We start from the raw sequence: 17,442 nt of genomic DNA on the forward strand, positions 1-17,442 counted from the left end.
TCCTTGGGAGGGCAGAACAGCCAAGGAAGAGTTAAGCACTGTCTGTGACCTGACTCAGCAGGTGACTCGGGGAAAGGACACGTCCTCTGGGGAGCGCAGGGCTGCGAGAGGCAAAAAGAAAGGCCTTCAAAGACTGCAGCTTGCTTTGGTCAGGGAAATTGCTTTTTGTGTATGGCTCACTGGGCTTTTGTGTTTGATTAACAGATTATGCTCTGAGGCAGTGTCTGGAAATAGCCTCAGCCCTGGCACTGGGGCTCTCCTGCGCTGCTGAGGGAGCACATCCCCTGCTTTGGAGGCATCCAGCAGCACAGGGCAGCTCAGCTCAGCCTCCTCATACCCTGTCTGGCTTTAAGTGAGAGAGCTTGGTACTTCAAGCAGCCTAGACTTGGTTAAACACAGCTCTGTGTGAGCTGATTTATTCCCTTCCTTGGCTGCCGGAGATGAAACAAGAGGAAAGCACTTTATCAAATGCAGAATGGCTACGAACTGCTAATATGAAAAATAGCAAGTGCAGTCCTGGGAGGTATCAGGTAAAGGTGTCAGCAAAGTGGGCTGTACTAATGCTGTTGCACAGTGTGCTGGCCAGGACCACCACAGGAGCAGAGTAAATCCTAATTATTCACATTCAAGGAGTTCTGACTCGAACACAAGAGTGCTATTTAATGTGCTGCTACCTGCTAAGTGCCGACAGAGCAGTCTACCCATACAATGTTTAGAAGGATCAGGAATGCTGTGAGATCTATTTTAAAAGGCTCTGGCTTTCATACCAGTTTAGTGCTGCTTTTTGCTGCCAACCAGCTCAGAGCCAGGAAACACATCTGCCTGGAGCAGTGGCTGCAGGATGACCCAGGAAACAGACATCTAGCCTTACAAAAAAGGAGTATGAGCAAACAAACCTGCTTTTGGCCTGAAAAATACAGGCTCTGCAGGAGAGATTTGATTGTGAGCTTGCTGTAGCCACAAAAACATACACATCCTATCCAAAAGATCAGAAAGAAGTGCCCCAAGAGGGAACAGTAGCTAATTTTAATTCATTGACAACACCAGTAGAAGAAGAAACATACATTAACTGGTCACAAATACAGTCTGGAAATTGAAAAAGTTTTCTCACCAAGCGAGGTATTTTTTCGAGAAGAAATTTAATCATTCTCTTGAAAGGGTTCCTTTCTGCTGTCTGTGATAGCAGGTGACTAGATTTACTAAGAAATGCCAGATCATTGTCAGATAAAATATCACCACTTCAGTGCTTCGGTTTGGAACACATCCTCAAATATTTGCAATTTGTGCAGGGGAGACACAATAAAAAAAGAGGGTTCCTGCCAAGCAGTAACCAATCCTGCCAGGATGGCCTAAATCTGTTGCCAAGTCAGATCTACCCTTCAAATTCAAATGTGAGAACTGCATCTGTAACTTACTCTGCTTGCACTTCCTCTGCTGCTGAGCCTGAAAGGGAAGGTCAGATCACAGCTTCAGGATGGCAATCAATGCTCCTGCGTGAAAGGCAGCTTATTTTTAGCATCTGCAAGATCAAAATGCTAAAGAATTGGCTAATAATTCTGCCTTGCTGAGGGGCTAAGTGATGAAACTGAAGTGTTTACAAAAACTTGGTAAATAACCAAGACTTTGTGCTCCAAATATCCAGAACAGGAAGTACATAGAGACAAACAAATAAGCAAATGGACATAATGGCTCTCTCTCACAAATCTAAACCTCTGAAAGCATTAATTTTACAGGCAGATATCACAGAGACTGGATTTATTAAAGCTCGAAGGGAAAAGCCTAAGAGTTTTTTCCCTTCTTTTTTTTTTTTAATAGAATCCTGTATTTATACTAATTCAGATAATCCAGGATACAGTTTACAAGTTTACATTAATAATTTTAAGAGCAACTTTATAATCTCATAGAAGCCTGTGCTGTGACTTGCACTGAATGCATTGAAAGTCTTCATTTTAAAGAACTAATTGTTTCATGCAGCAGGCCAGTCCCAGCAGGGTGCACACTACTGCTCAGTTTTCTCAGGGTATTTGCTTCAGTCACCACTTTGCTTCACTTGAAATAAAGATGTGGGAGCATAATTGGGAAAGGAGCTACTCCACCACTGTCTTACAGTCATTTCAAACATTAATTACAGCACTTTACAGTTAAGATGGACCAATATATGTCCTACAGTAAGTCATATGTTCTTGCAAACTCATTATTCTGAGAATTGATTTTTATATACCAAGTTTAGTGTTAGCTGCTTTCTCCCTTTTTCAGCAACCAGTTCAGAAGGACACTCAGACACTTCTGCAGCTTTCAGCATTTAAAAATCTATTTGTATTAAGCAATTATATTTTTTGTTAATTACCAAACTGACCTGCTACTCCATATAACAGTTGAAGCAGAAGCCCTAAGTATCTTGCCAAGCAGAAGGCTGAAAGGGAGCGTGTGACAACCTTGTTAGATCTTGGTCAGCAGCAGCTTGAGCAATGGTAACAGAATGATTTGTAAGGTATTCATCTCTTCTCAAAGCCTCAGTGAATCATGGAAGCAACTGTAAGTTTGTACCGTGCTGTCCAAGAAGGCTCCTGACATTTCTTCATCCTACTTCACTGCTCAGGTTGAGAGCTGAGTCAGTCTCTCTTAACTGCCCCGTCTCACGGGGTAAAACGAGCCAGGAAAACCAAAGCAGCCCTTTTCCAAACAATCAAAATCAACAAGCTAGCCCTAGGAAAACCAAATGGAATGTCTCCTTTCAACCCCCACTTCTGAGCACTGCAGCAGGTCTTCCTGTTCTAAGGGAAGGCTACAACACAGCAACAGTGCCAGTGCTTGAGTGTCCACTTCTCTCCTGGCTGGGGGAGACAGGGTGCTTCCCTACAACAGCCATGTCTCATTCCATGACCAGGGAAGGTGGCATGATGCCCTGACCTTTCTGCTGAGTGGGTGGCAGGGAGGGTACTCATTTGGGACAGGGAACAGGATTCAAATCTGTAACACAGAGACAGGTATGTGACACTTTTTTCAAGACAAGTTATCTCAGCACATTTCCTTTTTCTCTACATCATCTTCTGATGTCCCCTGGAACTTCTGGAACAAATAAGCTGACTTATCTAAAGGATCCTGTCAGACATTAAAGGATACTGTTCCCTACTAATCACACTCCAGGCACAGATGGGAAGACAATTGCTATAGTTACCTCACTACCAAAAATATCTATAAACAAAATAAGGCCACATAAATAAACTGAGATAATACAAAAGAGTAAAGGTCCTAGAGAATTTTCACTGACTCAATTTACTGAAAAAGCTGCAGGATCCTCCTAAAGGGGACTGGGGAGCCGTAACAAAGAACCTCAGAAACATTTTAGAAGCAACAAGTTCTTTTTCATAAACTGCCTGAAGCAGCTAAAATAATGATCTTGCATAATGAGAAAGGAACAATTAGAAAGTTCTAGTCCCACAGGCAGCCTATTGTCTCATTAAAGTGTTGCGGAATTTCTCTGACATTTAGAAACAAACTGGACAGATTTCCCACTTGCAGAAAGTGGGAAAGGGCCTTCTATCTATTAAAGCAACAGCACAAAAAATACCTTTTCCTATAGCAATTTCAGTACCAGTTTTCTGTTCATTGACAAAGAGCTTTGTGAGAATGATTTGTTGGATTGAGGTTGTTAAATTTTTCAAAGGACTAAGAGACAGATTATTAGAGTAAGACAGATCCCTCTGAAATCTTCATGTCTGTTTAGGCAAAAGAAAAAAATTCCATGTACCTCCAGAGTGATTTTTTACCTGTAAAGCAATAGGAAGATTTCTTACCAATTCTAGCTGACCATGCTCCACAGAACAAGGGGCTGTGTGAGGCACTCTCCCCTGGGACAGCGATCACCATCCTGGCTTGCAGGTCAGCCAGCCCTGTCTCCCTCTTACATACACTCCCCCTGGATCCTACACAGCCCTTGATCAGTGACTGGGCAGCTTGGCTGTTCTTCCTGCATGTCTGGTCTTTCCCTTGGAAACTCTGCTTTATTGAACTACTTAGCAAGTGATGGATCTGATTTCTTGTTGTTCTCCTGGCAGCCAAGCAGGACCCATCCTTCCTTCAGCTTCTCTCAGAGAAGGTTCTGAGCAGCCACAGCAGAGGACCAGCCAAAAAAGCTGCTCATTGAGCATTTTGGGATAAGAGAGGAAGCCAGCAGCTCCCTCCAGGAACAGCCCAGCACGGAGGTTGGGCACTAGCGCAGAAGACTATGTGAGCACAGAGCATTAACAGTCCTTCAGGAAGAGAAGGAAGAAATAACAGAGGTGAGTGAGGTCAGAAAGAGAAAGAAACAAAGAAATTTAGCAAGGATGCTTTATCTTAAAAAGGAGTAGGAGTTCATTTTCTCCAGATACACACAGTATGTGCAGGGATTGCTTTGGGGCTGATTCTGTGTGCTCAGCCTGGGTCTGTGTAGCACCAGCTGGGCAAGTGGCCTTAGAGCTACAGCTGAGCCTTCAATTCCTGCAGAATATTCCCCTAAATGTGTGGCCTCATGTTGCTTTAACAGTCCCGAATTCCACACGAAGAGATTTAATATTAAAGAACAATAGTCAGCCCTAACACTCGGGGTTGTGCTGTGCCAAAGCATAATATGATTATAAATTCCATTCATTTACAGGAGTATTCCAATAGGACCATTTACTGCCAGAAGGATTACTGTTAGCTAAAAATACTTTGTACAGGGAACTCATGAATTTATTCCTTTGATTACAACCTTCATTTATATGAGAACCTGAAAGAAGGTCTAAGGGCACAGAATTAGGGAGAAAGTGTTTGGGGCTGCCCACCAGGCCTCAGTAGACAACAGAATATTAATTTAGCATAAATAAGGCATAACAGGAACACAGAAGAGGTACTCTGATCTGAAAGACTGCTCTCTGCTAATGTTCTCAGGTTGTAAAATCTGTCTTAAGAAAAAGGACTTCATCATTTCAAATGTAAACAAACTCCCGCCAGTATCTTAATATTCTGCACAAACTTAAACATTTTCCAAAGTAGAGAGATTTTCCTAAAAGATAGTTCAAGGAACTGGTTACACACAAATTGCTGACTATTTCATTGTGTGCCCTGGTATTCCCCCAGATTCATCCTGGTGTCACACAATGCCTCCTTAGGAATGATCCAAACTATGGCACACAGCAGCCACCACTCCAGACTCCAATTCAGCATCTGTACCTTTTCCTCAGGGTTCACATGAGAACTTTTCACTGATTTCAATCCCTCTACAACAATGGGGAAAAAAAGTCTTCACAGAGAAAGCATCACACACAACTGCACACGGTATGTGCAGGAGTATTCCAAGAGGGACATTTACTATAAGGAGGATTATGATTACCTACAAATACCTTGTGCAGGGAGCTAATTTATTCCTGTCATTACAGACTTTATTTACATAGAAGTACAAGTGTGTAAGTTCAGCAGTGCAACATTTGAGACAACATTTGCTCCTCGATTGCTGACAACCAATTAGGGTTTTTTTGGGCGAGGTTTTTAAGTCACAACATTTTTATTTCATCAGGAGCTCCTGCCAACCATTCACATCAGCATTTTGATGGGAAAACAGATGCAGTTCCTCCCACTGGAATCTCTCACACATAGGGAAGTCTGATATCAAATCAACAGCAGGTTCTGGCTCATTTCAGAAATCGAGGTGGATCAAACTGCTTCAGTTACTCGGTGACAGGAAAGTAAGAAAAGTTCCAACTTACCACTCCACCTCCTGCTGAGTGAACCAGCACAGACATGCCTTCCCTCAGGTTAGCAACCTCAAAGAGCATCATGTAGGCAGTTACAAAGTTCATGGGAAATGCAGCAGCTTCAGAAAAACTCATGTCATCTGGGATCTTGTAAACAAATTCTACTGGGGTACAGACTACTTCAGCCCAGGCATTGTAGTTTACAAAAGCCATGACTCTGTCTCCAATCTACAAACAAAGAAGAAATCAACGTTGATGATACGACTGTGATTGAGACTGTAGAGAGAAACTTGTTAAGACCTTCTACATTTCTGTTCAAGCTGTGGGTCACTCACTGGCTGACTATGAAGAAAATGGTCCTCCACATCTTTGGCAAAGTAGCAGTTAAGATGCTCAGCTTTGGGCTTTTACCAATTTTTTAATTTAGCAAAAATAACCAGATCATCTTTTGCTAGCAGAGCTCCTAAATTACAAATGTAAACAATGAAACCAGCATTCTTACTAACTTGCTCAAAGACAGAAACAAGGGGGAAAGGTTATAATTATATTGATGAGATGCATGGAATAAAGAAAATTATACCTAAGATAATTTTCACTTTGTTTTCTCAGTCCTCACACTAATTTAGAGCTACTTTCCTCTCAGTGGATTGAGCAGGGGAGGCCTTGTACTCTGGTAGATGGAGCACATGAAAGGGTTCAGAAAGCATTCACTTAGAAAATAACACCATCCGTATCCATTCTCTATTTTTATTATCTTATTAACTGATTCGACCAATACATACCCATGATTGTAATTTCTACAGCCATGTATCAGAGGACAATTTGATCCCGCAACATCAAATCAGCCACCTTAAACATCAAAAATATACCTCTGCATTTTAAGGCACTGTGAAATCTACAAAGTGAATTTGACAGGATTTAAAGGAGCAGTGAAATGTTATCTTTGAATGCAACATTTCTCTACTCAGTTTCTTTGAAAAATACATGGTAGTGTGGAGAAGTAAAGATTTTCTGTAAATATTAGATATAGTTGGTTGCTCCTCAGAGCTTTCAGAGGTCCAGGCACATCAGGTTCATATGTTTGTCTATGGCCTTCATTGCAGCTTCAGGTTTTTAAAACAGAGATACTGACTCTCCACAGGTGGACAAGAATAACAACAAGGCAACAGGAGCTCTGAGGCTTCTGCAGGGGTACAACCTTAAAGCAGAAATTGAGCTGCTGGGGCTACAAGGGAGAGCCACAGTGAGCAAACGTTTGTCCAGTGTATATTAAAACCTTCACAGGCACAGTTCTCACAAATACTCCATAATGGCTTGTCACCAGCAGCCCCTACACACCTCTTTCCTTGCCTTAGCCCCTTTGCCTTTCTAGATTACACCAACAAAACCAGCATCCTTAACCATGAAAGGAGCTCTTCAATGGAGCCACAGTATAACTCAGGAATAGCAAACTTCAGGCCTTTATGTTTTAACTAAAACTAACAGCAGCTGTCCCTCCAAAATAACTTTGCTTACCTGCCTTATACTCTCTTACGTTCTACTAATACCTCTAATGCTTTATAAACACTGCAGGTGTGTAATAAAGCACAATACTTTTGCCTTCAGGCAAATGTTTACAGCACAAGCACATTCTGGTCTCCCAAGTACTTGTCATCACTTTGGCTTTGGGATATCTCAGGTTTGCTAAAAGCTAAGGTGCTGCTGACAGCTCTGAAGGGTTTGTCTCTTTTAGAATGAGAATGCTGAAACAGAACTGTCACTCCAATTTCACTGAGATGCCCCCTCCTTTTGAAAAACATTCAAATTAACAATGCCTCAGTGGTAACCACTCTGTGGTTCCCTCCTGCACTTAGAGAGGTGTCTAAAATAGAAAGGCTGCTGGGGCTAATTAGTGCAGATGTTAACGTGCCCTGTATCCTTGCCATAAACCAAAAATGATTACCAAAAAGAATGCAGAGAAGTCCCTCTTGGTGATTCCCAAGGGATTTCTTAGTAACAATACACACCACATTTTACCACAAATGCTATACAGAGCCCAGTCATCACGTCAGATTAGACTTCAGTTCCTGAGAATCATCCCCCCAACTGGAGAGAAATCAGGCCTGATACAGCAGAGATGACTAGAAACCACCTTTCTCTTTTCTCTTTAAATGGGAGAAGGAATAGGCATTACACCATTATTCCACAGAAAAGACAGTAACTGGATGGCAATATCTCAGGTAGCACAGACTAAGGGTCTGTAAGACATTTTTACAGGGTGCAAAATGCCCATGACTTTAAACAGGACTTGAACTAGAGTAGATCTACAAAGGGAAAGAAGGCCAGAAGATATAGGATGCAATCTTTGTCATTCCTGCCATTGCTCTGGACAGAGGTAACAACATATGCCAAGGGGACACCAAGTATCTGGTGTGCTCCCATTCTGTGCAAGAATTCCATAAAGAAACCAACAGAACGTTCTTGCATCTTCCTCATGGCACGTTCTCCTGCTGATGGATTCACACCTACACACAGGAGTGGCTCTGAGTCTCGACCCTTCTTCTGGATCACTCAAACACTACCATGCAGATCACGTGTAAAAAATCAAATACCATGGCTTGTTTCAATTACAGGGAGTACACCAGTGCACAGACATGTTCCACAGTCAGAACAAAGATGTAATTTAAAAAAAAGACACAATATATTCAGTCAGGTGCCATGTTATTCAAACAAGCACCATATGCTGTAACCTCATGATGCCCTTTAAAAATATCAAGAACTTCTAAAATGAGAATGCTGATCTAGAGCAGAGACTTTCTATACTCCTCTCGTAAAATATTCTGTGATATGGAGCATAACTATAAAACACAGATGCCAGAGTGGAACTACTGAGGCAGGAGTGTTTTTCAAACAGCAAAATTATTGTTCAGTTATTGCTTGTAGTAAAATACATTGAAAGACTATGACTTGTTTCAAGGCAGAGATGGGGCAGGAGGGGAACAGAGAGAAATGTCCTAAGAAGACCATCACTGAGACACTACTTGGAACTAACCTGGCCATTATATTCATTCAACTGAGAAATTTTACAGCTTTTCTAGAAGAGCAAAATGTTATCTTTAAATGAAAATATCTGTATTTATTTTTACCTTCTTAAGATGTAATAAGAATTCAGAAAATGTGATTACTTGATGGCATGACTGACTCCACAAATACCTAAGATAGGACTGACACGTATTAACTCAGGTTTTATTTCCAAAATTTTCTACCTACTCAGGAAATAAAGTGCAAGATTGAAGAGAATACACATGTTTAATATCAATAAAAGAACAGAAGGCAGGACAAAATGCTGTTTATATGTTATAGGAGATACAAAAAAGTCCATAAACAGTTATGAAAGCTTTATGATATACACTATTTCTCATTTATCACATTCTGTTAGGTGAAATGGATCCCTTTCCTGAGGAATCAGAACAAGTCCTATACCCAGAATCAGGGTCCAAATTTAATCTGCATCTCCTGAATGCACACAACTGTAAGAAGCAATGCTTATTGTAGATGGGGCTCTTGCTAATTCAAGATCAAAAGCTGGAACTAGAATCATCAGCACCTGCTGAGGAGAAAAGCAGTGATGACAGCAAATACAGCCAAGAAAAGAAACTTAACAAGGTAATTTAATTGCTTTCACTTTAGTAGAAGACATCAGTTATGCTTTCCAGTTCCTGTTTAGCCATCAGGATACACACATGGCAAAAGTGACTTTTCAGGAGGGATTTTAAAGAGATGACAGTGGCAGCTTCAGAAACTAATTCCAGAGGTCATTCTCATGCTTGGGAAGCAGCAAGGAAAAATTGACCTTTCAAACCTCAGCAGCATGGTGAAGGCTCCTGTCACTGGCACAGCAGAAGGGACGAGGGACAACAGAGTGAACTGGTGATTATTTATATGAGACTTATATATCCCACTATGAAAATAAAAAAATATTACCTCAAATCCTTTCACACTGTCTCCAAGAGCTTCTACGATTCCAGAACATTCAAACCCAGGAACAAGGGGCGTCTTGGGAGGGTTGTCGATGTTCCCCTGTCGCACCATCAGATCAATGAAGTTCAAACCACTGTAAGACACAGGAAAAATAAAATCAAGACTATTGCCACAGATGAAAGCAGAGGAGGAAAACCTGAGCTAAGGGATGGGAAAACCAGGAAACTTCGGGGCAGCATTAAAAAGCTCTGCAGGGACCCAGCAGACATTCCTACTCCCTGTACTCTGTGCCTCGGGCAGAGGGTGCACGTGCCAGGCAACCACATCTGCCATCAGCCCCAAGCTTACCATACCAGACTGTTTAGGAGTCACACAGGACACTTAAAAATTCAATACAGGGAAACATTATAATTTCTATGGATGCATTACTAGCTGGCAAGTAAACTCAGGTCAATTTAAGAATAAAATCCCAAACCTCACCATTTATAGATATCTTGGGCTAAGAAGCTACATAATGTAACTGTCCTAACTTTTGATGTGACCCCAGGAATGCATCTTGTATTTGTTCCAGGCAGGAGTCCAAACTTTTACATGAACTTATTAAGTAGCAGATAGCAAATAGCCTCTTGTTTTAAAACTGTTCCTTTCTGGATCACGTTTGAGCAGTTCTGCAAAAGTTATTTAGGTCTTTGAAGTCCTCAGGGTTGCTGCTCAGAAAAAAATACAAGTCTTCCCCTGTAGTTTCAGTTTTGCAAAAATCTTAAAGCACCTTTGATTTGTCTTTTGTATGCTATCCAATTTTATTAAGGAAAACTTTGTGGTTTTCTAGGCAGCCACAAAAAAAGGCACCACTTATCTACTATATGTGTATACTGATTACTGGCCTTAATGCCATAGTTAAAACTCTAAAACTCCTAACTAGTTAGAATACATCTCAGCATTAATCCACTACCCCAAAACACAGCCCTGTATTTGTTGTTAGCCAAACACACAGCCAGTCCTGCTCACACATATGAGCCCAGCAACTGCGTGGACACGTAACATTACTGACGTGCGGAAGGATTTATTAGATGGAGCCTTAGTCAGACACTAATCAAGACACAAACAGATTGAACAGACCCATCCAATTAAAAGACAGAGCAGACACACAGCCTAAGCACAAAGACAACACAGCATTCATGGGATGTAGGTCACTGGGGAGAGGGAGGGAAATCCCATCAAATGTAAGCATTCATAATTGTGGTGGAGGGTTTAAGAGCAACCTGAACTCATAACTTTCAACATGCTCATACACCAAGCTTATAATATCAACCAGATGGAAGGTTAGTAAAGGTTTTCACACAGTTAAGTTGGAAGGTTTGAAATTATTTTTGAAAGGTCACTTCTTATCCAGTGGCTAAGACCACCTCCTTACATTGCTGCTGTAATGTTGATAATGAAAGAGAAATTCCATTCCAAACAGCAAAATGCATGTAAGGAAGTCATCATCTGGGGGAGAGGACCAAAAAACAGACAAAATAACCCCCAAAACACACCACAAACCCAGAATCCCCACAGCACTGATGGTGGCAATCACTGTCTGTGCACATTAACTTCAGGCCTTTTGAATACGTGCAAAAAGGGCACAGTTTCTTGCAGCTGTGTTTTTGATCCTAAATCAAGAGCTGGATGCAAACGAAGATAGGGGAGGATGCTAATTACCACAGGGCTCTGCAAGAACCTTTCTGTGACAGAGTAGGGATGTCTCTCTGAACTGCACAAGACTGGATTACCTGTGCACTGCTGGAGGCAAAGTTTATCAAACACAGAACTATCCCTGAGTCTGACTTTTCTAAGTCTACCTTAACACTAGTTTTGAGAATCTTGAATATTACTTTTTACATATGTGGTTTAGCTTTGCTGCATTTTTATTTCCTTTTTTTAAGTGTAGGAAGTCCTGTGGGAAGCAACAATCAACTTGTTTCTCCTTGCTCTGTCCCACACACTTGAGCATGCCCGACACCTTCTACTGCAAAATCCCAAGTTATGCAGGCCACCCCTCACACTTTGGTTTGGAGAGGTGCTGCTTTTGATCTGTCTTTCTTATTTCACTGTAAAGCTCCACTGAAATGAAATGCCAACAATCATTAAAAAAAAAAAAAAAAAAAGGAAAGGTTTAAAATTATCAGATCTCATGCTTTTTATCCAGGAACACCCATACTATATGATCAAGACACTGATAAAGTGTCTGCTAGTCTGTTACACTCAGGATTCCTTTTAACTGCTGCAGTTTTTGTAAAGTGCTGTTACCTCATAGTTATAGAGTCAGAGGGTCACTTCTGCCTCATTCCTCATGACGCACATGTACAGTGGCACAAGGAAGAAATAATTATAAGAGAGAAAAGAAAAACACAGGGAGGTAATTACAGGGCACCATTCCTTATTCAAACCCCCATCTGAACTGCTGCTTTGGTTTGTCTCATCGTTTAAACAATATGTATACTAATGTTCTGCTGCCTGCAAATTACAGTACAAACAAATACAGCAATTTCAACTGCTTCATCATTATCAATCAAAAATTGTTTCAGGAAATATACAAAGCTGTGACTCAGCTTGGACATCAATGGCTGTTCCATTTCTTAGTCACTGAACGAGGCTAACACATGACTCATCTCAGCTGACACATTTTCAATTGGATCATTGATATTCCAGACCTTCAAAGGAATTATTCATCTGGCTTAGTGCTAATAGCAACATATCCTCCATTTCTAGTACCATACTACAAAATGTGTACATACGACCTAAGTGGTTTTCATCCCCAGGGAATTCAGAGACCACACAAAACTTTCACTTTTTACTGGTGTATACTATTTACTGTGCAAGGTGCACATTGTTCTTAAAATAAAGATTATTTTTCTCCATCAATCTGTCAAGAAAAATAGTAATCATCTACAGTGATGGTCAACTGCAAAGCTGATACAACTGCAAGCATGATTTGTACCACGTATTGATGACCGGAGCAGCCCATTTTCGGTGTGCTCAGCACTGCATCCATCACCATGTGCACGCTGCCCTGGGCAAAGCCAACAGCTCTCTCACTCGGTCTCCCTGACTACAGCCCAAGTCCATCATCATCCCGATCAATCTCCTGCATTTACAGGCCTGGGTCAAGAAGATTGGCAAATTGATTTTGCTTTGCTTGGAAGCACACTTTGGTGACCAGGTCACATTTCAAGCCCCGTGGTCGACTCCAGTCAGGAATGACAAGCAGATGCCATGCAGCCTCCAGGCTCCCTCTGGCTCGAAGGGAAGCTTCCCAAACACACGTGGCATTGTGCAACCTGGCAGTTAACTAAGGAGCACTGATGTCAAACAGCACGTGTGCAACTCACACAGCTCACTACTGACACTGCAACCCTGGAGAGCAACGGCAGCTGTAGCAGAGCCGAATATTTCTGTTTTACAGCCAAGTGTTCTTGTGCAGGTAATTTGCTATTTGTGATACACACATAGATACTGCTCTGATGAAAGTGGAATTCATACAGGCACTGGAGAGTGCTGTAAACCCCTCAGGCATTTAAAGGGATATGTCCAAGTACTCAGAACGTTTTTAAGTTTTGCATGTTAACTTCTGTTAAACCAGTGGCTGAGAAAAAACCAGATCACTCAGTGAACAAGACAGACTGTTCTCAAATGGAATTACAGCCCTGCTTGATAGCAAAATGAGCTTCCCAGCAGCTACTATGCTACCATTCTTACATTCAATTAGCACAGAATTTCTTGCTTTTCCCCGTGTGACCAGTGGAGAGAAAAAAAAAAAAGAGTGTAAAAAAATCTCAACGCTTTATTTATTAGTCCTTATTCAGATTGATGGATATCACAATAAGCAACACCTTGGCATGGAGAATACTCACACAGGTCACAAATCTTATGATCCCCTTAAGTACACGATGAAAAACCCAGTGTCTAAACAAGTCAAGACACTCAGTTACCTTAACCTACCAGCATATTCCAAGATCTGAGGCACATCCACTGGATACATCATTCAAAGGAAGCTTACTGCCCCACACCAGTGACATTTTTAATGCAAGTTACTTCTGAAGTAAACAACTTGGCCTTCACCTTGGAATTTATCTTCCAGAAGCACCATGTTTTCACATAGCAGAAGAGGACAACAGAAGATACATCCCTGCCTAGGCAAAATTAATTCAGTCTTTGGTACACATCAAGTTGTGTAATAAGATCCTAATGTTGCTTCTTTCACTTAAAAGAATTAATCCCATTTTCATGAAGGAACACGTGCACTAAGAACCTGCGATCTAGGACAAACAACAGTCTGCTGCGATTTTCTGGGAGTTTAAAAAAAAAGCCATCTAGGAAAGCTCGTTCAAGGATGCTGCCAGACCGCAGCCACTTGTCACCTGGGCACAGGGACTAACACTGATAAGTTCTCCCGAGCTCCAGCCGCGCTGCCACACCAGCTCCAAAGAAAAAAGGATGGTGACCTAAGTGATTCCCAGCAGAAAAACAACAGCCACTGTCAGAAGGGAAAGGGGGACGGGTGCTGAGCAATACACACAAGCTGCTATCCACATTTCTCAAAGAAAACAAATCCCTGAATGCAGCTGGCCGGGTTTTTCCCCCTCGTTTCTCCCAGCTAATACCGTGAAATTCAACAGCAATTTTTCCCCCTTCGCAGCTGCTGCTGAGCGCACACAGACCCCTGCCTGGACCAGGGCGGCCCGAGCTGAGCACCGACCCGGGGGAAGGGACGGGGAGCAGCGGGAGCGGGGCTCCTCCCGCGGGGAAGCCACAGGTGAGGGAAGCTGGAGCGACAGCCGGGGGGCTGCGAGCCCGGGGATGCCCCGCGGCAGGGCACGGCCAGCGCGGGGACCCGCGGGACCCCCGCCCCGCTCCCCGCCCGGCCCCGCGGGGGTCCCGCACCGCGCCCGCCCCGCGCCACCGCCCGCGGGGGAAAAGAGAGGGCGAGGGGCGATACTGGACCAGGCTTTGACGCGGATCTTCAGCTCGCCCTCCTGCGGCTCCGGCATGGCTTTCTTGGACACGCGGAGCTTGTTGAGCCCGCCGAAGGCGGACAGCACCACGGCTCGCATCTCCTTCGCGTCCCCGGCGCGCAGGCTGCCGGCCGCGCCGCCCTCGGCCGCCTCCTTGCCGCCCTCCTTCTCGATCATCTGCTCCGTCTCCTCGGCTCGCTGCGCTCCCTCCTTGGCCATGGCGGGGCTGCGGCGGCTCCCGCGGTGCCGGCGCGGTGCGGAGCGGAATGGCCGCGGAGCGCCCGGGCCCGCCCGCCGCACTGCACCGGCTGCGCCGCGCCGTCCGCCCGCCCCCGCGGGGCCGCCGGGCCGGGGGCAGCGCCCCGCACCGCGCCCCTGCGGGGCACAGGCACACAGTCACGGAACGGATGAGGCTGGGAGAGACCTGTGCGAGTCCAGCTTGTGAGCAAACACCACCTTGTCAGCTGGAGCAGAGCACTGAGTGCCACGTCCAGTCTTTCCTCAAACACCTCCACGGGGATGGAGACTCCACCACCTCCCTGGGCAGTCCATTGCAATGTCTCATCTCCCCTTCTGTGAAGAAATTCCTCCTAGGGTCCAACCTAAATCTCCCCTGGTGCAGCTTTAGTACATCCTCTCTCCTCTCCTCCTCTCCTACTTGTTACCTCACCCGACCCACACCTGGCTACACCCCCCTTTCAGGTAGTTGTAGAGAGCCATAAGGTCACCCTTCTTCTCCAGGCTAAAGAGAAGAGCCTCCTCCTCTCCAGGCTAAACAACCCCATTGTCCCCTTAGGCCAGGGTACAGCCCAAAGCCCCCATATGGGGGGCGTGGGGGCAGGTGAAAGGCTGGCTGGTCACACCACCCACTCTGTCATTCCGTGGCATCATGGATTGTCTCCACTCGAGATGCCCAGATCTTGAGCCTCACTGGGGAGCCTGGTGTGCAAAGTTGCTCCTTCCCCATTCCTTGTCCTGGAGCTGTTCTTGGGGCCAAACCAATGAACACTTAGCATCAGAAAAATCATAGGCATCTGCCTCACGACTGATTCATGCACAGAAATACAAGCTTGAGACTCTGCTGTAATGCAGTTTTAAGCCTTTATACTGCAGGTCTTTTCCTGTGATTGATGCCGGTCTCTGCTGTTCCTGTGGGGAGCTTAATCCTTTAATGGGAGCACAGGGCATAGGACACTCACCAGCCGGAGCTTCCAGGGACTGGCCTGGTTTGAAGCCCTAATGAGGCTCAGGCATCAGCCATTTAGCTCTGTGTTAATGATGGTCAGTGCCTGCAGCCTCACCTGGGATAGGTGAGCCTGGATTTTGAGGGATTGCTAGTTGTGGTTCCATGGATGTTGACAGAACACCTGTTGAGTTTGGTATTAGACCCCTGCATCAGTTTGTTGATGGCCCCATGGTCTGAGTAAATCTGCTTCTCACATGCCTAAAATTATATATTTATGGAGTTTCAAAATTCATTGCACCATGCTCTGTGCATGGCAAGTGTTCCTGCAGACCTCTCTCTGGACACAGTTCTCCCACCAAGCCCCTTGCAGCAACTGAGTTCTTATTAAGAAGTTTCAAGACCTCTCTGACTTCTGTTAGGGATTATCACCACCATCTCTTTAGGCTGTGAATTTGTAGTGATCCAAGTTCATCACCAATATTCCCTAATTTCACTATACGCATTTATTTCATCTTGGGTCATGTATTCAGTGTTCAAGTAGTAAAAGGAAGCAAAAAACCTTGGAAATGTCTTAGCTATAGTGAGCAATGGAGTAAAATATTTTCATTCACATTAACAAAGTGAGATAGTGGAGGAATGGGTAGAGTTTACATATTCCTTTGTACTTTTTATATAACACTTTTGTTTTTTTCCCTGTCTAGTCTCTTTGCAGACAAAGTATTTTTTAAAGGCCATTTCTGAGAATTTGTCATCTAAGCCTGTCATAAGTGAAGCAGTAAACAAATACCTGTTAGGAACAAGGGAGAAGGAGTACTAGCCTCAGGGAAGCTTCACTAGCTTTGTTATCTCAAGAAGCTCAAACAGATTTTATCACAAGTGAACTCTGATGCCTTAAACACCTCTTACCTCGTCCTTAAGATATGTTTTGGACAAAGATTCAGAACCAGCTCATTAACACCATCAAGAATTTTCTGAGTGATGTGTTAAAGTGATGGCATCCACTTCATTCTAAGTAACTCTGTGGATGGATCAAACAGTTTTACAGGTCAGGAACCTTTTTTCCTCTCTTGCTCCCCTGGTAATACCATGAATATCCCCTCCCTGTTCCCTACACTTGGCTGGTTCAGTGCTGTAACAGGGAATACAGAGTTCTGTCACTTTAGATCTGGCCATCTGAATGCATGACCAGGCGGGAAGCAGCTGAATAAAGAATAACATGCATTTGACTCCAGATGATTCACTCAGCTGGCATCTTGTTACAGTTCTAACTCAAATGAACGGTGAAGTGCAGAATGACTGGGGAAAGTAAAACAGATAACATATGGCAACTAAGTGACATCGAGAAAGATGAAGAGATTGCGGGACAGCTCACTCACGTCACTCCAGCAGTCTGGGACAGCCAAAGAAGTGAATCTGGACCTTCAGACTATATTTGTTTTGCAATGGTTTGTGAGTCTTCTGATCAACTCTCCCCACAATGATTTAAAGCTATCTCTTGCTTTAAGTTACCCTTAGTCCAGAACCAAACGTAATTTATCCTAAGTACCTTCACCATGCACTGCTTGCAAGTCAAAATGTTGATGGA

The 17,442-nt window shown here is 43.6% G+C and overlaps 1 protein-coding gene across 1 annotated transcript in view; it reads right to left on the reverse strand.

Moving 5' to 3' along the window:
• Positions 1 to 14,994, reverse strand: part of VAT1L (vesicle amine transport 1 like) — a 55,054-nt gene extending 40,060 nt beyond the window's left edge. The window contains exons 1-3 of the mRNA XM_064671253.1: positions 14,661 to 14,994; positions 9,681 to 9,810; positions 5,730 to 5,945 (exon numbers count right to left, since the gene is read on the reverse strand). Coding sequence (XP_064527323.1) covers positions 5,730 to 5,945; positions 9,681 to 9,810; positions 14,661 to 14,890 — 576 coding nt within the window. The 5' untranslated portion in view covers positions 14,891 to 14,994. The remainder of the gene's footprint in view (positions 1 to 5,729; positions 5,946 to 9,680; positions 9,811 to 14,660) is intronic.
• Positions 14,995 to 17,442: the final 2,448 nt, after the last annotated feature.

The sequence above is a fragment of the Pseudopipra pipra genome, chromosome 14, assembly GCF_036250125.1.
Source record: "Pseudopipra pipra isolate bDixPip1 chromosome 14, bDixPip1.hap1, whole genome shotgun sequence".
NCBI classification, from domain to species: Eukaryota; Metazoa; Chordata; class Aves; order Passeriformes; family Pipridae; genus Pseudopipra; species Pseudopipra pipra.